This window comes from Durio zibethinus, chromosome 2 (assembly GCF_047325235.1).
Source record: "Durio zibethinus cultivar Kanyao isolate XHJ-2024 chromosome 2, ASM4732523v1, whole genome shotgun sequence".
Taxonomy (NCBI): domain Eukaryota; kingdom Viridiplantae; phylum Streptophyta; class Magnoliopsida; order Malvales; family Malvaceae; genus Durio; species Durio zibethinus.
This window is the reverse complement of record NC_143163.1, coordinates 36997160-37022635: the sequence shown is the minus strand read 5'-3', so window position 1 is coordinate 37022635 and position 25476 is coordinate 36997160. Positions and strand designations below refer to the sequence as shown.

The following is a 25476-nucleotide window of genomic DNA, read 5'->3' as shown; positions in this document are numbered from 1 at the left end:
CGTGGCATTTACTGAGCAATCAGACAAGACAAACAACATAGATTTATCAGACATTCGTTGGTAAGGATTAGCTGTTCGCCTGTTCCGAGGGAGTGTCTCAATCTGCTCACATCATTCTTTCACTTAAAACCTGTGAACAGAGGGAATATATATCTTCACCGTGAATGGTGATCAGACCCTTAAAAAAACCTCATTATTCTAGCATTGGATTAGATTAATGAAAGTTGGCTAACTTATATTCAGATTAAATCATCACAAGGGGGGGCCCTTCTCTCTTGCAGCCAATGCAAAAATGATTGCTGTCCAAATGGCTTAATAAAGAGAGCGGGGCTTCATATAAAAAGTTGATCATAAAGCCACTTTCCTTTTGGCATGTGGCTAAAGTAAATGAATCCAATGTAATAAACCAAACAAGTACTTTCAAACTCCCTCCCCTTCGTTGCAGAGATAACCATGCAAGAAAATGCTTGAGTTTTACTTCATTGCAGCATGTGGGAAAAAACATAATGTTATAAAAATGACAAGGACAGCTACCAATTGAATTATTCAAATTCAGATAATTTAATCTGAATTGTATAGATATCACATGAAAAGGTTAATGAAGCAGTGTCCTAACCAACCATAATTTAATCATTGTCCTAATCAGTATCAACATGGCACCAATGTATCCCAAAATAAGAAGGCATCCAAGATCTGCCACTTCGTGATCGCATTTTGAAACTTCTACATCATAAAATTTTAAACTGTTCAAACTACAGTAATAAAGGGGAGAAAGAAATCATCTCCAACAAAATATAGCAGATGAAAGCAAACCTTACAACGAGGAATGAACAAGTAGAAGGAAGTCTTAGAACCATCGATTGACTCTAGAACTTGCCTTGTTGTTTATCTCTTTCATCGAGCATCTGCAAATGAATCCGCAAACCCAGATGGCCGGCATGGAATACTGGTCTGTGTAGTGTCTGTACTGGCCAGAAATGATGAAGAGTCATCCAAATTGCTATTTTCTTCAAATGCTTGCCACTTTTTCAATGCTTGTGGTAAAGTCAATTCAAGGTCAATGCCAAATATGTCATCAGAATCTGGTTCTGCCGGTTTCCAGAGCTCTGCTAGTGATGACAGCACATTCACCACATGACTCATATCTGGCCTCTGATAGGGCTCCCTTGCACAGCAGTGGCCAGCCAACTCAGAAACTCTGCTAATACTGGCAAGCGTTTCTTCATCAAGCTGAATGGTTTTGTCGATAGCCTTTCGGAATGTGTCCTTGTTTACGTACATCCTACGGAACCATGTCACAAGGTGCAAACTCTCCTCAGGCTGAGTTTCATCAAGTGCCTTTCGGCCTGAGATCAATTCCATGAGGATCACACCAAAGCTAAATACATCCACCTTTGTGGTCACTCGTCCAGTAACTGCCAAAATGTGACCAATGTCAGTTCTGATACCAGAAAATTTGACTTGCTTTTATCCCATAAAAGCAAAGCCTCCCGGAAGCAAAACAAACTAAAGGCTTTCCCTATAATGAAAGAGAAAAAAGCATAATGTGCGGGCATTTATAATCAGAAAATGAAGAAAAACTAAAACCAATTACCAGCATACTCTGGTGCCAAATACCCAAACGTTCCTGCAAGTCTTGTTTCAATTGACTGTTTACCGTCAATAGGAGCTAGGCGAACCAAGCCAAAATCTGCAACTTTGGCACGCATATCATCTCCCAGAAGAATATTAGATGGCTTAAGATCACGATGAATGAAACTCTGTTGTGCCAGACCATGTAGATACTCAACACCTCGAGCCACATCCAGGGCAATTGTAAGTCGTCTAGTCCATTCAAGTGGTTTCAACCCTTCATCCTTCCAGTTGAATAGGTGCCTACTAAGAGTCCCTTGAGGCATGTATTCATAAACAAGAAGCCTCTCATTTCCATCCAAGCAATATCCAAGAAGTGTGACTAAATGGCGGTGACGAACCTTAGTAAGAACAGCAATCTCTGACTTAAACTCGGCTAAACCCTTCTCACTTACAACACCAGACTCCATCCTTTTCACTGCAATCTTTGTACCATCATGCAATTCACCTTTGTAAACTGTACCAAAACCACCTTTTCCTAATACATTTTCCTCACTGAAATTATTTGTCACATTCCTCAAAACTTGAATTGAGATTACCATGTTACCAGCTTCAACCATGTGAACATCACTAGGTCCACTGCTCGTGTGGCTGAAAGTTTCACTTCCACCCGTGACACTCGGTCCAGCGACAGTGATCTTAACTCCATTTTGGTCACCAGAATGATGAGGATGTATGACTACCGTAGTTGGACTCTGTACCCTATTGGTACGCTTTCCTTTTCTAGCATACAAACAGATACCCAAAACAAGAAGACCCAAGCCACCAACCACACCAATTACAGAACCCAAAACCGTTCCTGTATTGGATTTCTTTTGACCATTCCCAGAAGAACTACCAGCACGCCCATCACCAGGAGATCCACCAGGTGACCTGCCTTCCGGTGGAGGAGACCTTTCTGTTCCAATATCAGGGTTACCATCAGTTTTTATAGCAACATTTTGCCTAAAAGATGGTATTTTTCCATAGAGCCTATTGTTCGAAACATCTAATCGATTGAGCTTTGGCAATGTAGTGAGCAATGTTGGTATTGTGCCAGTAAGATTATTACCCGAAAGATCCAAAGTTGTCAACGAAGTAAGCTTAGCAAAATTACTAGAAATTGTACCACTAAGCCCCTTTTTCGCAAAAAGAATGGACACAATGTTTCCTTGAGCACATGAAATACCTAGCCAATTATTACACGGATCATTCCCTTTCCAATTATCAGCAAAATTCACTGGATAAGCAACAGCTTCCATGATAGATAACAAGTTATTGACACGCTCATCGCAAGCAGCACCAGGATCATCCAAGCAAAATCTATTACTACCAGCCTTCATATCCACAATTACATTGTCAGCAAATTTAGGGGTTGGCCCTTGAAGTTCATTATTAGTCAAATTCACAATATAAAGTGACTTTAAATTAAGCAAAGACAAAGGAACAACACCAGTGAAGTGATTATCTCTCAAACTCAAATTCCTCAACTGAGTTAACACTGAAAAATCAGGTAAAGGACCAGAAAACTGGTTATCGTGCAACCATACCTCTGTCAAAGAAGACATGTTCTGTATCACTTCAATTGTCCCATTCAAACCCTGCCCATTAAGCCACAAAGACTGAATCATAGAACCCGCATACTCGGCAGGCAATTCTCCTTCAAGATTGTTCATAGCCAAATGCAGTTCTATCAATGTTGGAAAAGTAGTAGGGTCAAACAAATCTGGAAATCTCCCTTTAAGATTAGCCTTGTTAGCAGAGAAAGTTTTCAAAGAAGTTGCCTCCTTTACGCTCTCTGGAATCTCCCACGGTTCGAAAGGGTTGTCGTCAAGATAAACAGAATTCAATGAAGTTAAGCCAATGAAGAAATCTGAAGGAAAAGATGAGAAATTGTTGTCGTGAAAGTTAGCTTCTTCCAACTGGCTTAACCCAGCAAGGCTTGGGATTGGACCACTGATTTTGTTGTTCATGACTTCAAAGGTGGTAAGATGAGACAGGTTCTTGAGATCAGGAGGAAGGGTTCCACCAACGTTTTTGCTGGGAATTTGGATCCTGGTGATACGGCTGTTTTCACAGGCAACATTGGCCCATAGGCAAGGGTCATGGTCAGACCAGTTAAGGGAAGATGGGATCTTGAGGCTTGTTTTTAGCTTTTCCATGACTGAAGAGTCAGGACTGGATTGAGAAGAGACCGGTAAAGTGAAGAAAAAAAGGACTGAAAGAAACCCAAAAAGAAGACAACCCAAAACATGGGATTTCTTCATTGTTGTTTTTTGTTTTCTTTTGGGGAGAACAATGAGAGAAAAAGTGAGGGAACCTGAAACTTTAAGTTACTTTTGGCTAAATGGTTTTGTTCTAGGGTTTATGTGGGCATTGATGATATGATCAACCAAGCTTAAAAAGAAGAGTTAAGAGAGAAAGACCAACAGGTGATTGAGAGAGAGAGAGTGAAACGGCCGGGACAGAGGAGAAGAGAAAGAGAAAAAAAAGTGGGGCAAATTAAAAAGTTTAAATTTTTTATTTTATTTTATTTTTTTGGAAGTAAGAGAGATAGAGTTGCTTTCCTCTGTTCGATGTGAGAGTTTATATGCTTGGTTACGAAGAAAGGCAAAGGAAAATAGTTGGCACATGCAAATTGGGTCCTACCATCCTTAAATGTCTGGAATGTTCTTTTTTTTTTTTATTAATCTTAAAATTTATTGGAGAAAATATTTTTTATTTTATAATGTATTTACTAAATTTAAGATGAGGTTTGACAATTTAAGTGATGTCCAAGTTAGCAAAATATAAGAAAATAATAGAATAAGAATGAATATAATCAATTTTTTTAAAAAATAAATTCAATGTTTCTTTGATTATTTGAGATTGAAAATTTTTTTTTTTTTTAAATCTTTAGTACAAACTAGAAAGTCACAAGAGTCAATTTAATTGGTAAGTGTAGCAGCTATTTTTCTTTGTTAATTTAAATTCTATACTTACCTAAAACATGTTGAGAATAAAAATTTTATAATAACTATTTTTTTATTAATTTAAATTCAATTCACATATAAGAAATTTCAAAAATAAAATTTTTATTACGTTGATGTAGAAAATAAAATCAAATAAAATATAATTTTAAACATAATAAGAAAATTATATGATTTAAATTTTAATAAAAATTGTATATAATTTTAACCAAAAAAATAAAAAAATAATATAAAAAGGAAATATGCATCTAAAAATTTTGAGAAAACAATATTATCTTTTAAGGGAGAAGAAAATGGTAAAATGTTGACAATAAAATTAAAAGTTATGCTCTAAAAGCATTAATTCCACAATATATTCGACAATTATGGAAAATGCTCTCGAATCTGATTACATTGCTAAAGTATTGCAACAATTTGATAAGCCATTAAAACTGTAATCTCAAAACCAGATTATTGTTTCTAATTAAAAATTCTAAAATCTGATTTTGAAATAATAATATATTGTAGTGAAAATATTAAAATGCTAGTATTTATTTATTTTTTACATGTGAAATACATTGAAAAGAAAATATTATTAATTTTTTTTATTACATCAAGAGAGCAAAATTTTAATATTCTTAAAGGAAAGGGAGAGATCTGATTTGAAATCAGATTTTTGATATTTTTTTAAACGTCTTTAATTATTAAGCTAAAGATTTTAAGATAAAATATTTATTAATTTTACTTTAATTTCATTACAATCAATCTCAATCCAAACAAAATGTGAAGTAAAAAACTTGTCTTCCTTATATTTTTTTTTGGTGTTTACAAGAATTATAAGTTACACAATTAATGATAATTAATTATAATCATAGACTATCATTTCATATTTTCATTACTTCTTTGTTTATTATTTTTCAATATATCTTATAATCATCATCATACGTCCACAACAAGTTTTATTATCAATGAATCTCACAAATATAAATGATACAATTGGATGTTATGAGAAATAATGAAAGAAGTTAATTTCAATCCAATTAATTATAATTGTGGAGGTATTTTAATGGAACATTGTCTTTGATTAAAAAAGAAGCCATAACACTTATCATTTAACACCAATTTTTTAAAATTTATTTTAATAAATGTTATTGGTTATAAATTAGAAAATTGTAATAAAAAATTCATTGTATGAAAGAAGGCATAAAAACGTATATGCATGCAATCTATTAATCAAAGTAACTCCCCAATTTATTTAATCTTTTTGTTAATTGCTTTGTGCTAAGCATTTTTGTCAACCTTTCTGACAATATCTGCCCATAGAATCTAACGGTACTGACATTTTCTGAGAGATGTTCCACTCATCATTTGTTTATAATAATCTTTAGCAAATAGCAACTCTCAAATCAAATTACTATAATATTAGATATAATAATTTAAAATATAATACATGATATAATATAAAAATAATATTAATAAAAAATTAAAAATTATATAATTTAAAATTTTAAAAATTTTATAAATATATTTAATAAAATTAAAAAAATTTATTTTATATTTTCATATTTATATAAATTATGATATATAATTTTTATATAAAATATAATATAAATGAATTTCTAGGCCTAAGACCAATTACCTAAAACTTAATCATTGGCCCTTTCATATGAAAATAAAAAATAATTTTGGGCTCTTTGGGCCTAAAATTTGTGCCCTAAATTTTGAAGAGAAAAAAGTCATAAGAATTTTTATTTTCTTTTATTTTCTAATAGATGTCCTACTTTAGCTTAAAATTGGCATTTATTATGTTGATAGAGGGAAAAAAATTTCCTCCAAATGTTTAGGTAAATAAGGGATATATAACTCAAATAAGGGACAAAAGTGATGTCCCGACTATTAATTATTAGATAAACTAAAACATGACTTCATCAATTCATGGATAGAATATTAAAATCAAATAAAAAATAAAAATGATCCGATTAATGAATGTCTTTAAACACTAATTAAAGATAGTTGTTAAAATATTATTTCAGAAAAAAAACTTGCATTTAATAATTTTTTCATCAAATTTAAGGGGAAACAACACATTAATTACATTTTTTTTTTTTGAAATATCATTTTAATCAGTAACACTAGCACCAATTAACATTTTTCAAAAAAATAAATCAATGAATTATTATTATTATTATTATTATTATTATTATTATATGAAGTGAAAGTATAACAGTCAAAAATCAATTGACTATTCAATCCCAAAGAAAGGGAACGGTATATCTTGCTATGACGCAACAAAAGTGAAACAATTTCTTGAAAATCTAAACTGGCATTTGGAAATTTGGGAACAAATTTTTTTTTTTTTTATTGAGGTGGCTGGATTTAAATGCCCCAATTTCTATATCCACCCATGCATTCAGACACTGTCCAGTCTGAAATTTTCTTTGTTTCACATTTTGTGGTCCAATTGAAAGAGCGAAAAAGTCAACTTTTGGCCTTAATTTGATAATTAAACTGGACTTATTTAGGTGCATCCCACAGCAAACATATATATTTATCACGCTTTGATGAAATATTGGATCAAAATTTATTCCTTGTTCACATATATATTGTGGGCTCTTCATAAATATAAGATTGTTAGCCAGCTGCCATTTGTTCATATTCGATTCTATTCAAAAATAAATCTCCTTTTTCTTCAATAAAACAAAGTTGTTCAAAACTTTTTTCTTTTTCAAAGGAACAAAGTCGTTCAAAACTTGAATATGAATACGCGTGATGAATCTCTTCAAAAATATACTTTTTGTCTACAATTTATACTTCCATTATAAAAGGAAATTGTTGCTGAAATTCTTTGTTTTGTTTTAAAAAAAATGTACTTAATTCTTTTCTCCAAAAAAAAAAAAAAAGGGTCAACTATATTTGTCCTGTTTAAAGCATATTGTTGAAATAAATTTTCTATTAACTTGACTGCTAAACCTAATTTGTAGTTTGTTGTTGTCATGTAGAAAAGGTGGTTTGATTTATTAAAGTTGAACCCATCCAATTTAATTAGTTAGGTGTCATACTTCATAAATTGGATCAACTCATTTGCGCATGTATATAAGTATATCACATGGGTTCATTTGCTAATATATACAAGTTTAATCATCGGTATTAAATTCTAAGCTTTTTTTTTTTTTTTTCAGAAATAGAATACATTATTTGTCAAAATCATGACAATTTTTTTTAATATAAAGAAGGTTAAGACTAAAGGAAAATTAAGGAAAAAAAAATTGTAAATATTGAGAATGGAATCCCATCTTTGTGAGAATTCACTGCTAAAAAAATGAGTTACTGTAATAAAAGAAATCACTTCAAAACGTGTTATTATAATACTATTATACAATGCTGATTTTACATACTCACAAGTCACAACATTCACATTAATACAAGCAACAATCTAATCTATACACACACACACACACACACACGTTCATATATGAAGAGTGACTCAACCATTTTGATGGGAGTTTAATTTCATAATAATAGAATAAACTATAATATGATGAGGTTAAAGACCTTATTAGATGGATTGTCTCTCACCTTATATGTAGCTTACATTATTGAAGTTGCTTATAAGATCATGCACATACTCTCTTCCAATACCAATTCGAACTAGGAATCCACCAGGTTCTTCAAGATTCAACATGAGAAAAGCAGTTTCCGGGACAGTAGTTGTTAAGATAGATGCGTTAGAAACCTTTCCCCATCCGAAATCAAGAGCATGGAAAGGAAATCTCGACCAATCTGACACAATGGTTAATTTTCTCATCGAGGGGAAAAATTTATCCGATGCCTCAAGAGCCTTTGCATACAATTTGATATATTCATCAGTAATCTCATCTTTTGCTGCTTGGATTTTTTGGATTGTATCATGTAGAGGTTCTTCTAGCAGGTGTTTCACCGAACATGACACTGAGGCAAGAACAAAGGCATTTCCTGTGAAGTTCTCACCGAGAGGTGGTCGAAGCCTGCTCCGAGAATCAACCGGGAATTGCAAACAGATGTTTGCGTTTGCATGTAAATTCATGAGTCTTCACTCTTGCCTGAATATTTTAAATAAACAATAATATCATTCAGTGCTTTAACAGGAATTCATATATGGGAGTTATAAAGTAGTTTCGTTTGAAGAATTTGAAGAAAGGAGTAATCCCCCAGTATATTGTGTGAATTTGAAGAATTACATATGAAGTAATAATATACAGTAGATCAGGTTAAACTCAAAAGAGTTCCACTGGTCCTGGAATATGCGGATAAGAGTTGGCAAGCATAAACTTAAATGACTGACCTTCCAAACATGTGCACATAAAACATCAGATTTAGAGCACTTGGAGAGCTTGCCCTTTTCAATTGCTTGTCCTTTCCATGTCTCCAAAGTTTCCTTCTCCATCGCTAGAGTAACTAGTTCCAGTCCACCTTGAGGAACAATCTGGCTAAATTTTGCCAAGGCAGTTTCCCAACATCTGTCATTTGAGGACATGGCTTGCATAGGTATTCCATAGAGATCTTGAACAGCTGTAATGCGGTCCTGTTCATATATTGAAGCAGCCCTGGGGCTTGAATTGGGAGAAGAGATGGCACTTAGCAGGGCATCTCTTGAATGGTTAGGCACCATAATTTCAGACTCATCTTTCGCATTTGAAATGTGAGCCCAAGATGCTAGGAAGTTAAATGCGCCTATACCATCAGATAAAGCGTGGCTGCCACCAAAGCCAAGAGAAAACCCTCCACAACCAAACCTTGTTATCTGCCCAAGGAGCATACTAATTATTATATAATAAATTGGGGATTCAAAAGAAACTGATAACAGCATGCAAGAGATATACAAAATGCACTAGTGGTTACTTAATAAACATTGCATATGGATATGCAGACACAGTTATTCAAAAATATATTTGTACACCAGACATCTTATTTGAAGTAAAGGCCAAAGAGTAATTTCATGTTATACTTTTTAAAATGTTTTTTTTTTCTCAAAATAACAGCCCAATTCTCGAATCCAGCAGTGTAAAGTAAACATCGAACGGTTGCAAGTTGCAACAATTAAAATTGGTTATGAGCAACCGAGTTAGTCTTTGAATGATGGTGTGATCTGAAATATTGAACAAGCACTAAATTTAGTCAGATTTTCACCCAATCTAGGGCAAGTGGGCAACAATCTAATGAAAATAGGCAGGGGCTCTCATACCGGATTTTTTAAATTGTTTGTGGTAAGCTGACTGATTAAAAACTGAAAGAGAATGATAGTATACCAAAAGAACAAGTTGATGTCTAGGGTTAGGGTTCCTACTCTTCTCAAGTAGAATTTAAACCAATTTCCATAACTAAAAAGTAAAAGAAAGTGGATGTCAGAGCAAGGGACAAGATTATATGGAGAAAGGTACATGTGAATATTGTGTCCTGATCACTTCATTCTCTCCTGACCTGGAGTAGATTACCTGCACAATGATCATTCATGGAACTCAAGTTCCATGATTATAGGATTGCCAACCATGGCCTAGGTTGGAAATTTGAACATATTAAAAAAAGAAAGTATTAATCTCAATTCAAGGTTATCTATGCCCAGCAGGTTGTAGCTAACTATATATAGGGAAAAACTTTTTTTTTCTTCTTTCATGCATACAAATGAGAAGAAGTAGAACATATAAGGTGGTCACCAAATTACACTGTACTAAGATTGTTTGCATCTTTGTGATAAAAAACAAAACCTGCCCAGACAAGAGAACATCATTTCAGTTTGTTTCATATCTCAGGTAAATCAATATTGATTACCTTAATTTAGAAACAAAAGAATTAGCATAAGGGTAATTTCCAAAAAGAAGAGAAAAAAATTAAAATTCAAAAACTAGTTATCTCTCAATGACAAAATCCAAACCTGAGCAACTGCAATTGGATTTTCTGAAATATCACTGGCTTCAGGGAATTTAGGAACAAGGTTTTCATAGCAAGTCTTATATTCATGCAGACTTCCAAGCTCCTCAAGCTTGGAATCAGTCATAGCAGTTACCGGGATGACTCCTTGGTTGTTGCAGTCAATTTCTAGCTTCCCAGAGGCTTCATTGATTCTAAACCTCCCTGCAGCTGGATACCAAGGAATTAGCACTTTCTGAAGAGCTGTTTTAACTCTCTCAACAGGATCTTCTTTCTGTGTAAATGATTCATTAGTCAACTGATCAGACTTATAAAAGAAAACACTGTAGAGAATAGCAGGAGATATCCTGTCCAAACCAGAGAGTTCAATAGTTTGTCTATTAAACAGTTTGAAAGGTTTTAGAATTATATTCTCCTTAACCGATAGCTTTTGCTCCATTGCTTAATATAGGATAATGAATAAAAATTTTAATGGAAGTTGCAGAGATTATGAAAGCTGTCTCAAGTTCATAGAAGTGAGGAGAAACCCTAGGTTTATATAATTTCGAAAGGAGGGGATGCTGTTGGGGGTCAACTCAAAAGGAAGGCTTCAATAAGCAGGCAAGGACAAATGTTTTGCTCAGTGGGATGAGCAAAGTATCATATTCAAAAAGCTTTGGGAAACTATTTTATATGCAATCTAGTACCCAATTGCTACCTAAAAGTACATTGCCAAGAGACCAATATCATACGCTAAGCAGCCATAAAAAGCTTGTAGTGTGTTATATGGATTGTGATTAGGCAAGCCAGTCGAAAATGATGATTTTGTTTTTTCGTTTTTAATGGGATGATTTGTATTATTGTTCTGAAGGCCTGAGAATTTTGTCACTTTCACTTTTGCAATGGTTGTCGGTAATCTTGTCTGATGCTTTGGTGACTTTAGAGCTATTTCAGTTATCATCTTCCATTAACGCTCACTTTTCTCGTTAATGAAGATTTAGAATTCATATTACTGTATTCTTAGTTTTCTAGTAAGCTTGAAAAATAGCAGAGTAGCTATAACCTACTCATAACGGTAGAGGGGGCTATAAAGATTAACCTATAAAGGAGAATTACTTTAACTAGCTACTAGCTATAACAATATTAGGGCAAACAGTTACTTAGAGAAAGGATATTTCTCTTTCTTGATGTTCACTTCATCCTTGGTCTAAAAGGCCTAATTTTTTCTTTTCTCGTCAGTTACATTAAGTAAATTTGTTCTAAATTCATCCATTTATCTATAAGTTATTAGATCATATAGTTAGAGAGGTTAATTTGTAACTGAAGATCATATATCTTTTTTGGAGCGTTACTAGATAAATTTCGTATATATTCCATCTATATCACTTCATTTAGTAAATTTGTTCTAAATTCATCCATTTATCTTTATGTTATTAGATCATGTATCTAGAGAGGTTAATTTGTAACATGTATCTTCTCCGAAGCATTACTTGATAAATTTCATTTATTTTATAGTAATGTATTAATAGATTGATGAAAACATTTTCAGACTAAAATCTTGAACATATCATGTTCATACGAGTAAAATGCTCTAGTTTGGAGAAATGATTAGGTCTAGAAAAGCTTGAGATATCCCTTAATTTTATTACCAAAAAAATATTTAACTGATTTTGCACAGAAAATTTTACTTTTTTAAATAACCGATAGAAATAAAACATTGTGAAAAAAGGACAAATACTAAAGGGGCAATTTATTGCAGTTAATCAGTGAAATAATTAACTTATTTTAATAAATGAAATTATAACATTATAGTACTATTTGTAAGTAATTATTTTGGTACATAAAGACACACGAAAAAACTACAACCGAACAACACTCCCTCGCCACAAGCATCGACTTGAAGCAAGGGGATAAGACTTGCACAAGAACTGTCAATTCAAGTTTCTCCAAAAGCTGCTTCTTGAGCCATGTTAGCTATAGATGATCAGCACAACGATTCTTTTCTGTAAAAATATGCCTTATATCAGTCACCATCCATCTTTGACGAGCTCATAAAAACCACAGTATTTGTAAGTATATGAATGACTTTGTTTCAAATTGAGCATACCCTTAGGTAAGTATTGTGCCATCTTTCTGGGAGTTTCAAGAGTGCGCGTAAGTACGTGCGTAGGATCACAGTAATATTGGAAGGCCAAGTAAAAGAATCAAAGCACTTACAAAATTACTCCCATCATTCTTCAACCTATCAATTTATGTGCAATTTATTTCAACTTTTTAGGTATAGTGGACCATATAAATGGCTTTAAGTTTAATAAGAACGACAGTTGTACTCGTACATATATCTGCCTCGCCTGCCCATAGCTGACAATTTTTGGTAGAAAAAATGCATCTGGTCTCTGTCTATTTCATGTCAATGTTGTTTTCATCTTTAGCAAAGCTATTTCTTTTTCTTTTTCCTTTTCATTTTAATTATAGATGGTAATAGCGGTGGCATCTGCTCTTTTTCGGGGACTCGCACCCCCTATTATTTTATGCAACTTTACCAGAGATAGGCAAAACTTCAAAATATATATGCTCTGTAATTGTATACTGGCATGGGCGGAGCAGAATTAATCACATACCAGGAAACTTATGGATTTTTTGGCATGCATTTGTGAAGAAAGAAAAAGTAAGAGTATAAAAATATTAGGAAAGCTGACATCATAGGGGTTTTAGGGTTTTTGTTTTAATTTTCATTCAAAAATTGATCACTTTCAATATCAAATATATTTGTGAATTCTATTGATGAATATTGAAGTTTTAGTTTCAATAAATATGTTTATTTTTTGACAACACTATTACAAGAGTTTGAGCTTTTAGTGGTATTTTATTGGCGACATTTCATTAAAAAACACCGCGGTCTTCGTATTATGAGAATGGTAGCCGCATTTAATGAAGAAACGCCACCAAAAGTTAATATAGCGACATTTTTTATCATAAAATGTCACTAATATTTAAAATGTGGGTAAATTCAATAAATAAAGCGTGAAAGAAATAGGGGGATAGCAAAATGTAATATGTAAGGCAAATGCTGCTAAATGGAAATATTTAATGGAATTTATATAATTAAAACACCACTAAATTTTGGTTTTTAGTGATGTTTTCTTTATATAAACGTCAGTGGATGTTTTTATTTAATGGTATTTGTTTTAGATAATTTTGTAAAATATTGAATATTAATTTTTTATATATACATAGTGGCATTTAAAAAAACATGCCGCTAAAACTAAATAAACAATGCATAAATAATTGACTCTTATTTAAAATATTGCTAAATATCATCAATCTTTTAATAGTATTTATAAGCTCTACTAAATAATAAAAAAATATTGCTAAAAACTTAAATTGTTGCAATACAAATTTGTGAACTAATATGGAGTATTAGAAGGAAAATTTTGTTAATTTGTTTTATTTCATTAAAATTAACCCCCCTCACAATTAACCATTGTCTGGATTTTAGTAATAAAATAATGTCATCTTCTTAATTTGTTACAAGTGTTAATTTCTTGTATATGCTTAATTTGTGAGTTCATATTAGGATTAATATCATGAATATTTTTGAATTATAGTAAAATATTTAATACAATATCTAAATTATAAATTTATTAACTAATATGATATTTGGAGAGTTATTTTCTCATTATATATCTTCATTTAGAACTAATTACATTAATAGTGAATATCATATTAACTAGTTAATAGATTCATAATTCAAGTATCATATTAGAAATTTTTAAAATTTAGATACCATATTGAACATTTTATTATAATTCAATGACTATTTGTAACATTGACTCTTTAAATTACTTAATAATAAATGAAGGATAAGAAAATTCATGGAGTGTTTATATACACTTATTTGTCTAAAAAAAATTGTTAAAAAATTAAAAGAAAAATTATTGCCCTTTAGCTATTGCTATATATCTAATTTCTTCACATTTTTCAAAATGAAGATAATTTGAGAAAAATATTATTAATAAAAATAATAAAAAAATTTATATATTGTAATGATTTTTGATATCCCTAGATGAATTTTAAAAATTTTAAAATTGGAGGAAGTCATCACTATTTTTTTTTGTTAGGTATGATTTACTATATAAAAATTTATCTTTTTAATAAAATCTTAAAATTAATTAAAATCTATTAAAAAAATAATTTTTGATCTATTGAAAACAAAACTGAATTTGAGAATACGATTACACATGAGGAAAAATTAGCACCCTACAACTACCGTTTTAAAATATGTATCCATTAACCATTTGTTATCCTTTAACCTTGACAAAAAGGTCTTAATTTTTATATTTAAAAAATAATTTCCTTAATTTCGTTTATTCATCAAAATTTTGGTTTTCTATATTTTTATTTTTACTCATTTTTTATTATTTCATTTTTTCACAAAATTTTATCTCTTTTAAATTATTATTACTTTTTAAAAATTATTATTATTTCATTTTACTTTGAAAAAATAAATTAAAACTTTATTATTGAAAAACTCTTAAAATGTTCTAATACATTAATATTTTGTAACATTAAAATAAATTTTCTTACCTAAAAATTTCTTAGAAATTATTACTCAGATTTAGAACTCTATTCTCAAAGGTTCACATTTATTTTTTCATGTTTTAGTGATATACATACAATGCAAATAATGAAACATAATATTCATGTATTGTATGCATATTTTATTTATGTATTTATATTATATTATATTATTATTTTATTTATTTATTATATATTCTTTGTTCCATTTTTTAAAGAAAAATTTATTTGTTAGTTTTTCAAATTTTTTGTATTTTTTAATAGGAGGAAAAAAATTTTTACTAAAATTTTTTTATAAATATTATAATATGCTGATAATATTTTTAAAAAATATTTTCACCTAAAATTTTCATAAAAATTATTATACGTATTTCCTTAGAATATAATCATCAAAAAAAAAATTTAATTATTAATATTTTAAAATAACAATTTTATGATAACGTAAATATTCACAAACTACCCTTTCGTAAAAAAATATATATTTAAAAAAATTACAATTGCAAGTATTAAAATAATTAAATAAAAATTATAACAAAAAAAAAATAGTCCTATGAAAAAGAAATATACCTAAATGAAACTCTTGGGCTTGGATCCAAAGCAAAGCCTAGAGCTTAGATGAAACCAAATTGCTGGACTGCTAATTGGGCTTGATCTAGAGCAGGCTGAAACAGAAGTGGACCGGGTAGACTCCCTAATTCGGGTCAAGGGTGGGTAGGCCTGGGTCACGTAGGTCGCTTTGACCCGCCTTTTTATATATAAAAAAAAAGTTATAAAACATTTGTTTTTTATTTTTTTAGCTCATTTTTCCTTCTATCTTAAAAATAAAAATACCAAAACCTCTCTAAACAAAACCCAGCAACCCCCTAAATACCCAGTTTCCAGCGCCGGCGTCACCGCAGCCGCCGCCTATAGCCACCGCCTGCTGGCGCCTTTTGGATGCCGAAATTTCACCGAAACTTCTTCCCGATCCCCTCTTCTCAAGTCCGGTCTCCTTTTTTTCATGAATCAACACGAATAATCCTAGATCTAGGTTCAAAGTTCCGACAAAAAAACCCAAAACTACTACCTCCGCCACCCGCACCAATCTGTTCTCCTAGTATGTCCTTCTACCGCCCAATACCTTCTTCCTCCACAAAAAAGAGCACTAAAACTTCCCTAGAGCCATCCCAAACTGAAGCTCCTTGGCCTTTCTCCCTCTGCCGAATTTTATGTCCTTTTTTTTTTTGGCTTCTTGGGTCTGCTTCTCCCCTCCCAGGGGATGTGAATTTATTTTCTGGTTACTTGTTGCTTGACAGTTGGTTTCAGTTTTCAAAGAACAATATATATATATATATATATATATATTTTTTGGTTTGGGTGGTTGAGGGTGGAGTAGTTCGGCTGTTGGTGTGGGGATTGGGGGCTGTGATGGTTTGGTGGTCAGTGGTGGCTGTAGGCAGTGGGTTTCGGCTGGGGTGGTTGGGTAGGCTTGTGGTGGTTTTTTTTGGTTGATGGTGGGTCACAAGGGGTTTGGCTTCGGCTGTCAAGGAGGCAGAGGCAGGGGTTGGGTTGATGGTGGTTCTCGATAGTGTTGGGTGGTGGTTCGGGTCTGGGTTTATGTGTTGGTGATGTGAGAAATGATGACGGTGGATGATGGCCGAAGGGGTGATGATGCGGGCTGTTATGGTGATTCAGAGGTGGTGGGAGGCCGCGGGTGGTCTGTGTAGAGGGTTAGTGATGGTGTTGGTCAGCTGTTTTGAATTTGGTGGTTCAGACGGGTGTTTATGGTGGTGGAGTTTTTTGATGGTTCAAAGAAGTCCAGGTATGGTTTTCTGCCGGTGTTGTATATGGGGTAGAGGGTGGCTAAGGGAAGGGGCTCCTGAGATTTTCCTGTCTATTCGTGATGGTTTAGGATGGGATAGCTCTTGGATGTGGTTCTTGGCTGTGGCGGTTGGAAGAGGATGCTGGGAAGGGCTATGGGGTTTCCGTTTCTGTGAATCGTGAATGGGAATTGTAGATTGGTAATGTGTTTTTTTTTTTTTTTGGTTCTCTGAATTGTCCCCTCCTCCCCTATGTTAAAAACTTCTCGGTTCTTTTAGGATTCAACTCCTGAAAAAAGGACATGGCAATTGATTTTTGCTGGACTCTTGTTGCAACAGCCATTGCAGCATTTCGGGAGCAGTAGCATGCTGGTTCTTGGGTGGGTTGTTTGATGAATTTGTGTTGGAGTTAAATAGGTGAAATGGGAGGTAAAAACAAAGGAAACTGAGAATGGAAAGGGAAGGCTGCCAGCGGTCCCTATTTAATTAATTTTAATAAAAATAAAAATGACATTGGGCTTCAAAATTTTTAAAATTTAATTTTAGTCTATAATTAGAGTTTGGATATGAAAATTTTGATTTGTACTTTTATTAGAATTTTAGGCTTTCAGTGACTCAAAAATAAATTGGATTGTACTTTAAAAATTAAGTTTGAACTTAAAATTAGACTTTGGGTCTTTTAAATTAGAATAATTAAATTTTAAAATAATTCAAATTAAATTGAATTAAATTTTAAGCAAGATAAAATAATTAAAAAATAATTAGTTATGAATATGGGTTTAATTATATAGATTCAATTGAAGTATTTGAATAAATTCAAAATAAAAGATTTAAATCAAATATAAAAATTAATAAATTTAAATTATTTTGAACAAAATTAAATAGTTACACTACGTGTGAATAGAAAAATAACATAGATCGGTTGATTAACAATAAGATAAAAATATTTATAGCTATACTTACATTCTTTAAGCTCGAGCAAGGAAGCAAATAACTATATCCAAATTCATTAAGCACATCAGAGGAAACCAATAAAAGGAAAACAACAGCTAAAGGAGCTGCCATGAACATTGAATTTGAATAGCTTTAGTGCTTCTCCTATTTTACTAGTAGTACTTTTTAAAGTAACGATCACACCAAAGGTCAACACAATATCACATTAAACTCACTCCAACACCGGTGTAGTTTTTTGCGTGGAATTGGGTCAATCTGACTCATTTTGCACTGCATTTGTTACCGTATTCATGACTCCCAAAGTCAGCCTAATCAATTTTTGGGAGAAAAATAAATTTAGTCATTGACGCAAGTGGGCTGTTTTATAAAAAAGAAAAAAAAAAAACAAATTAATTCCGGTTAATTGAGTGTCAATAAAAAAGTTGATTAAGATTAGTTAAAAATATTATTCTCAATATGTTAAATAAATTTAAGAAGAGATCATTTATTAATCATAATTTTTTTAACAAATATCACTTGAGCTTAATGTGCACTGATTTTTTTATAAAGAAAGTTGTAATTAAAAAAATTATAAATATTAAAATTTAAAATTTAAATATATTAAATATTAATTTTTAAAAATAATTTCATAAATCAATTAAATTAATAAAAGACAAATAGCATGACACATACGTTAACAAAAACAGGGGTATGGCGATCGAAAAAATTTATAGCCTTACGGTAGATGACTTTGAGCATGTTTTGATTGCGGTCTGCGTCCTGCATTCTGACGTATTGTGGCGGGCGGTTTTGCAATGCTTTCTATATTCTGGCGTCTGGCGTATTATGTGCTCTGTTTTGTCAACTGTAATTATAAAGCTGGCTTCACACTTAACTTTCAACAAAGTAATAAAAAGTTGACTTAGAAAAGAAAAAAAAAAAAAAAACCTTGAGAGAAAGATACTTAAAAATATCTCATTTTAGATTAATAATTAAAAACGTTTGAGAAAATATTAAAGATTTAATTTCAAATCAAAATTTTATTTTTCTATGTAATAAAAAAGAAAGAAACCTAAAAAGCTTCATTGATCAAAAAGGGTGTGAACCCTAACATTAGGTAGCTGGGAAAAATCAAACATAGGCACAATATTTATGCATGAGCCAATTATAAGTACCATGTCATTATTATAGCCGAAAAACTGAAACATTGAGTTGCTTTCGGAATTAGAAGGTCCTCAACATATAAAATCGTAGACGAGAAAATTATGGCAATCAAGCCTTCATTTTCTCTCATCCTTTGCTGCTTCCTCTTGGCATCAGTCCTCTTCATCCCGCATGCAATAGTGGGTCGTAGACTAGAGGAGGTTCAAGGTACCTAACCTACTTTTCTCTTCTCTATATTTTCTTGTCTCCTTGTTTTTCTATTTATTAAATTATACATGGAACATGGATCTAAATTTTAATGCATGCATTTGTTTGTCTTGTTGACTTACAGTAAAGTGTTCAAGGTGAGGTTTTTTAATGTCAAGTTTGTAAGGTTTTTTTTATTCAACTCAATTAAATAAAAACTATATTTAAAATTGATAGATTGGTAAAATTTAATGAAAACATTAATAATTTATAGAAAATTAAAAATATGTAGCATTTATATGCAAAATTTAACCGATATTTATTAGATGGTGAAAATTTTGCATATATTTTATTTGATAAAATCTAAAAATATATCCAAATTATTTCAAATTTTTTTGTATACTTTATTTAAGTAACAAAAACTTTTAATTTACCGATTAAATTTTCAAATTTAAATTTTATTTGCTCGTTTTTAGTAAAGAACCTTGTGAACTTGATTTAAGAGACATTACTTAAATCTTGCATTGATTAATTATATAGTATTTATATCCCTTATATGATCAAATGGGTTGGAATTGCAGAAGATGATAATGGACAAAGCAAAGCGGGTGTAAGAAAAAGTCCTGCAAAAACAGCACCATCTTGGGCTGGCAACGATTCTCCTCCAACCTCAAATAGGGTTACTCAAGTGTCATATGCGAACATGATCGCCAACGGTGGTCTTGCACATTGCTCCAACATTTACGGTTGTCGTGCTCATCCTTGATATTAAAGCCACCCAACAAAAGCTCAATAAAGAACCTGTTGCGGTTTTGGAATAAAATTTCGATCCGCCACGGTATTTTTATAAATCTACTCTGTAAATTACTGATGTTAAGATTTGCTTGGCGAACCTAGCCAAACTGTTGCCTAAAGGTTTTTAGCTGTGTGAAAATTGTTGGCATATGTCCATTCCTTGATTTCTGAATTGTGTGTAGAAATCTTCCTCTTTCCATAATCAGCGTGATCTGGAACATTTAGAGGTTTTGACTTTGTTTTTCCCCTCAAAAGGATTGAATATTAGTTTTTATAAACATCTATGGAGTATTAGAAGGAAATTTTTATTAATTTGTTTTATTTTATTGAAATTAAGCCCTCCCCAATTAACCATTGTCTGGATTTCCCTAATAAAATAATGTTACCTTCTTGATTTTTATACAAATGTTAATTTATTTTTGAGTTTAAATTAGAGTTAATGTTATGATTCATGAATTGTCTTTGAATTATAGTAAAATATTTAATATGATATTTAAACTATAAATTTATTAATTAATATGATACTTGAATAGTTATTTGTTTATTATGTGTTATTATTTAGAGTTAATTGTGTTAGATGTAAGTATTATATATATTTATATTTTAGATATTATATTAAAAAAATTTTAAATTTAAGTATTATATTAAATATTTTATTATAATTTAGAGACTATTTATCATATTAACTCTTTAAATTACTCAATAACAAATCAAGGAAAAGATAAGCTTATAATTAAGAGAATTCATGGAGTGCAATGCTATGAAAAAAAAAAAAAGGGCTTTACATCAAAATTTCAAAAAAATACGCAATCGTTTCTTCGCCAAACACATGTTATTAAAATACTAAACGCAGCAAGTCAATTTAAGTAACTGTGAAGATGGAATTAACAACGAAAGGAAAGGTTGATGGGAAAAACTTTTTCAAGAAGTGAGAGGTCGAGGAGGTGAGTTAAAAGCTGGGCAATCATTCAGGCATTCTTTGTGAATGTCCCAACAATCACCCTAGCCGTCAGTCATGCAACACCAACACCGTTTTGGGTTTAATCAATTGTTATTAATTTCCTTCTAAAACCAACAATTTCTCTGCTTCCTTCGCTGCTCATTTGTAGTAAAAGAAAACAGAACAAAAGGTAACAAATTAATATGATAATAATACTCTCTCGGTCCCATAAAAATGTTTTGTTTGTACACATTTATTTGTCTCAAAAAAATATATTTCGTTTGAAAATTCAAAGAAAAATTATTTGTTTTTATTACCCTTCAACTATTGCTGTATATATAATTTTTCTCATTTTTCAAAATAAAGATAATTTGAGAAAAAATATTATTAATAATAATAATAAAAACTATATATGGAGAGGGGAGTAACATGGATCGGTTGATTAAAAATAAGATAAAAATGTTTATAGCTATACTTACATTCATTAAGCACAACAATACAAGGAAAAGGAGAGCTAAACGAGCTGCTATGAACATTGAATAGCCTTAATACTTCCCCTATTTTACTGGTACTACTTTTCCAAGTTACGATTGGCGTTTGCGTTGCGGTCACACCAGAGGTCGAAACAACATGGCATGAAACGCACTGCAACGCCGGGGTAATTTTTTTTACATGGAATTGAGTCTAATTTAGATACGTCAATAGGTAAGATATGAATAAAATAAAATATTTTTCATTCTCATTTTTGAATTTTTATATCATATTGATATTCATATCTATACCTAAGATATATTTTAAATTTATTTTTATTTTTATTTTTACATGTATTTAATAAGTATGAATAATCTCTATACTAGTAAATTTAAAAAAAAATTAAAAAAATTAAAAAAATTTATTTTTTTATTTTCTAATTTTATCTTTTATATTTAGATTTTTTTATTAATATATATTTTTAATAAAAATATATTAATTTTAATTAATTTAAAATAATAATTTATATTATTTAATAAAATTTTTTTTAATTATTAATTATATATAAATATATATATATATAAATTATTGATACAACACGAATGTTATATTACTTTTTTTTTATTTTTACAATCAATAAAAATTTAAAATTATCTTTATTTTTATTTTGATACCTATAAGATAATATTCATCTCTATATTTATTTCTATTAAAAATTGAGTTCCAGATAAGATTAACATTCTTAGTCAAACTGACTCTTTTTGCACTGCATCTATTGCCGTATTCACTACTCCTAAGGTCAGCCCAATGAGTTTTTGATAGAAATATCATTTTAGCCGTTTCCCAAGTAGGCCATTTTATCAAAAAGAAAAAAAAAAAAAACAAACTAATTCCTGTTAATTGAGTATCTACAAAAAAAAAAAAAAAGATTAAAATTAGTTTAAAATATTATTCTCAATAGTTTAAATAAATTCAAGAAGAGATCATATATTAATCATAATTTTTTATATAAAAATAACTTGAACTTATTATGCACTGATTATTTTTTTTATAAAGAAGGTTGCAATTTTAAAAAAATTATAAATATTAAAATTTTAACTTCAAATATATTAGATATAATTTTTTTAAAATACTTACATAAATTAATAGAATTAAATTATGAATCAGATTAACCTCGATAACTGTTTGTAATATTGACTCTTTAAATTACTAAATAATAAACGAAGGATAAGAAAATTCATGGAGTGTTTACATACATTTATTTGTCCAAAAACAATTGTTAAAAAATTCACAGAAAAATTATTCTCATTTTTCTCTATTTCCCCTTAACTATTGCTATATATCCAATTTCTTCACATTTTTCAAAATGAAGATAATTTGAGAAAAAATATTATTAATAAAAATAATAAAAAAATTATATATCATAATAATTTTTGAGATTGTTAGATGAATTTTAAAAATTTTAAAATTACGAATAGTCATCACTGATTTTTTTTATTAGGTGTAATTTGTTACATAAAAATTTATCTTTTTAATAAAATCTTAAAATTAATTAAAACCTATTAAAAATATAATTTTTGGTTTACTAAAAATAAAACCTAATTCAAAAGTATGATTACATATGAAAAAAAATTAACACTTTACAACTCCTGCTTTAAAAAATGTATCAATTAACCATTTATTATCTCCTAACATTGACAAAAAGGTCTTAATTTTTATATTTAAAAAATAATTTCTTTAATTCTTTTTATTCATAAAAAATTTGGTTTATTATATTTTTGTTTTACTCATTTTTTATAATTTCATTTTTTCACAAAATTTTCACTCTTTTTATTATTATTATTTTTTAAAAATTATTATTATTTCATTTTACTTTGAAAAAATAAATTAAAACTTTATTATTAAAAAATTTTAAAATGTTTCAATCCATTAATATTTTGTAACATTAAAATAAACTTTTTTACCAAGATAACTGTTAGGAATTATTATTCAGATTTTCTTATAATCCTATTCTTGAAGGTTCACATTTATTTTTTCACATTTTAATGATATACATACAATGCAAATAATGAAACATAATATTCATGTATTGTATGCATATTTTATTTATGTATTTATATTATATTGTATTATAATTTTATTTATTTAATTATTATAAATTATTTGTCCCATTTTTAAAAGAAAATTTTAACAAATTTGTTAACTTTTCACATTTATCTTTTAATAAGAGGAAAAAGATTTTTTTATTAAATTTTTTTTATAAATACTCTAATACAATGATAATTTTTTGAAAAAATCTTCTCATCTAAAAATTTCGTAAGAATTACTACTTATATTTCTTTAAAATCTTATCATAAATTTTTTTTTATTTTTTTAAATTATTAATATTTCAAAATAACAATTTTATGATAACATAAATATTCACAAACAACCATTCTTAAAAAACACATATTTAAAAAAAAAAACAATTGCAAGCATTAAAATAATTAAATAAAAATTACAACAAAATAAATAGTCATATGAAAAAGAAATATTTCCAAATGAAACTCTTGGGTTTGGATCCAAAGTAAAGCCCAGTTAAAACCAAAATGGTGGACTGCTAATTGGGCTTAATCTAGACCATACTGAAACAGAAGCGGACAGGGTAGAGTCTTTATTTCGGGTCAAGGGTGGGTCGGTCTGGGTCACGGGTCGCGTAGGGTAGTTTTGACCCGCCATTTTAGAGAAAAAAAAAAGTTATAAAACATTTGTTTTTTTTTTTTTAACACAAATTTTCTTCTATCTTAGTAAAAAAAAAAAAAACACCAAAACCTCTCTAAACAAAACCCAGCAGCCCAATAAATCCCCAGTTCCGCAGATAGCAACCTCGGGCGGGCGTCTTGTGGATGCCGAAATTTCACCGAAACGTCTTTCCGATCCCCTCTTCTCAAATCCGGCCTTTTTTTTTACATGAATCAACACGAATAATCCTAGATCTAGGTTAAAAGTTAACAAAAAAACCCACAACTACTACCTCCGCCGCCTGCACCAAGCTGTTCTCCTAGTATGTCACTCTGCTACCCAATTCCTTCTTCCCCCACAAAAACGAGCACTGAAACTTCACTAGAGCCATCCCAAACCGAAGCTCCTTGGCTTTCTCCCTCTGCCGATTTTTATATCCTTTTTGTTTTTTGTTTTGGCTTATTGACTCTGCTTGTCCCCTCCCAGGGGATGTGAATTTCTTTTCTGGTTACTCGTTGCTTGACAGTTGGTTTCAGTTCTCAAAGAAAAAAATATTTTTTTGGGTGGTTGAGGGTGGAGTAGTTCGGCAGTTGGTGTGGGGATTGGGGCTGTGATGGTTTGGTGGTCAGTGGTGGCTGTAGGCAGTGGTTTTCGACTGGGGTGCTTAGGTAGGCTTGTGATGATTTTTTATTTTTTTTGGTCGATGGTGGGTCACAAAGGGGCTGGTTTCGGCTGTCAAGGAGGCAGAGGCAGGGGTTGGGTTGATGGTGGTTCTCGATGGTGTTGGTTGGTGGTTCGGGTTTGGGTTTGGGTTTGGGTTTATGTGTTGGTGATGTGAGAAATGATGGTGGTGGATGGTAGCCGAAGGCGTGATGACGCAGGCTGTTATGGTGATTCAGAGGTGGTGTGAGGCCGCGGGTGGTCTGCGTGGAGGGTTAGTGATGGTGTTGGTTGGATGTTTTGAATTTGGTGGTTCAGAGGGGTGTTTATGGTGGTGGAGTTTTTTGGTGGTTCAAAGGAGTCTAGGGATGGTTTTCTGCTGGTGTTGTATATGGGGTAGAGGGTGGCTAAGGGAAGGGGCTTCTGAGATTTTCCTGTCTATTCGTGATGGTTTAGGATGGGATAGCTCTTGGATGTGGTTCTCGGCTGTGGAGGTTGGAAGAGGATGCTGGGAAGGGCTATGGGGTTTCCGTTTCTGTGAATGGGCATTGTAGATTGGTAATGTGTTTTTTTTTTCTTTGGTTCTCTAAATTGTCCCCTCCTTCTCTATGTTAAAACCTTCTCGGTTCTTTTAGGATTCAACTCCGGAAAAATGAACATGGCAATTGATTTTTGTTGGACTCTTGTTGCAACAGCCATTGCTGCAGTTCGGGAGGCGTAGCATGCTGGTTCTTGGGTGGATTTTTTGATGAATTTGTGTTAGAGTTGAATAGGTGAAATGGGAGGT

The 25476-nt window shown here is 31.0% G+C and overlaps 2 protein-coding genes and 1 long non-coding RNA gene across 7 annotated transcripts; 2 read left to right on the top strand and 1 right to left on the bottom strand.

Moving 5' to 3' along the window:
* Nucleotides 1-454: 454 nt before the first annotated feature.
* LOC111318147 (receptor protein kinase TMK1-like) lies at nt 455-4167 on the bottom strand. Of its 3 annotated transcripts, none has more exons than XR_002693613.2 (3): nt 1595-4149; nt 814-1415; nt 455-723 (listed from the first exon to the last, which is right to left on the bottom strand). XR_002693613.2 is itself a non-coding variant. In XM_089754949.1 (3 exons), the coding sequence occupies exons 1-3, from the start codon at nt 3876-3878 to the stop codon at nt 895-897; spliced, it is 2592 nt and encodes an 863-aa protein (XP_089611075.1). In that variant the 5' UTR covers nt 3879-4149; the 3' UTR covers nt 455-894. The 3 variants fall into 3 exon arrangements, 2 of the variants coding, with proteins under 2 accessions (XP_089611075.1, XP_022776558.1); XM_089754949.1 differs by having other exon boundaries at nt 455-1415; nt 1595-2948; nt 3162-4149; XM_022920823.2 differs by having other exon boundaries at nt 455-1415; nt 1595-4167.
* An 11319-nt stretch (nt 4168-15486) lies between these two features.
* Nucleotides 15487-25369, top strand: LOC149520183 (uncharacterized). Of its 3 annotated transcripts, none has more exons than XR_016333921.1 (2): nt 15487-17020; nt 25325-25369. It is a non-coding gene; the product is annotated as an uncharacterized LOC149520183 (long non-coding RNA). The 3 variants fall into 3 exon arrangements; XR_016333924.1 differs by lacking the exon at nt 25325-25369 and adding an exon at nt 17099-17485; XR_016333923.1 differs by lacking the exon at nt 15487-17020 and adding an exon at nt 23785-25247.
* LOC149520184 (uncharacterized) lies at nt 18827-20228 on the top strand. Its single transcript, XM_089754933.1, has 2 exons — nt 18827-19123; nt 19684-20228. The coding sequence occupies exons 1-2, from the start codon at nt 19018-19020 to the stop codon at nt 19866-19868; spliced, it is 291 nt and encodes a 96-aa protein (XP_089611059.1). The 5' UTR covers nt 18827-19017; the 3' UTR covers nt 19869-20228.
* Nucleotides 25370-25476: the final 107 nt, after the last annotated feature.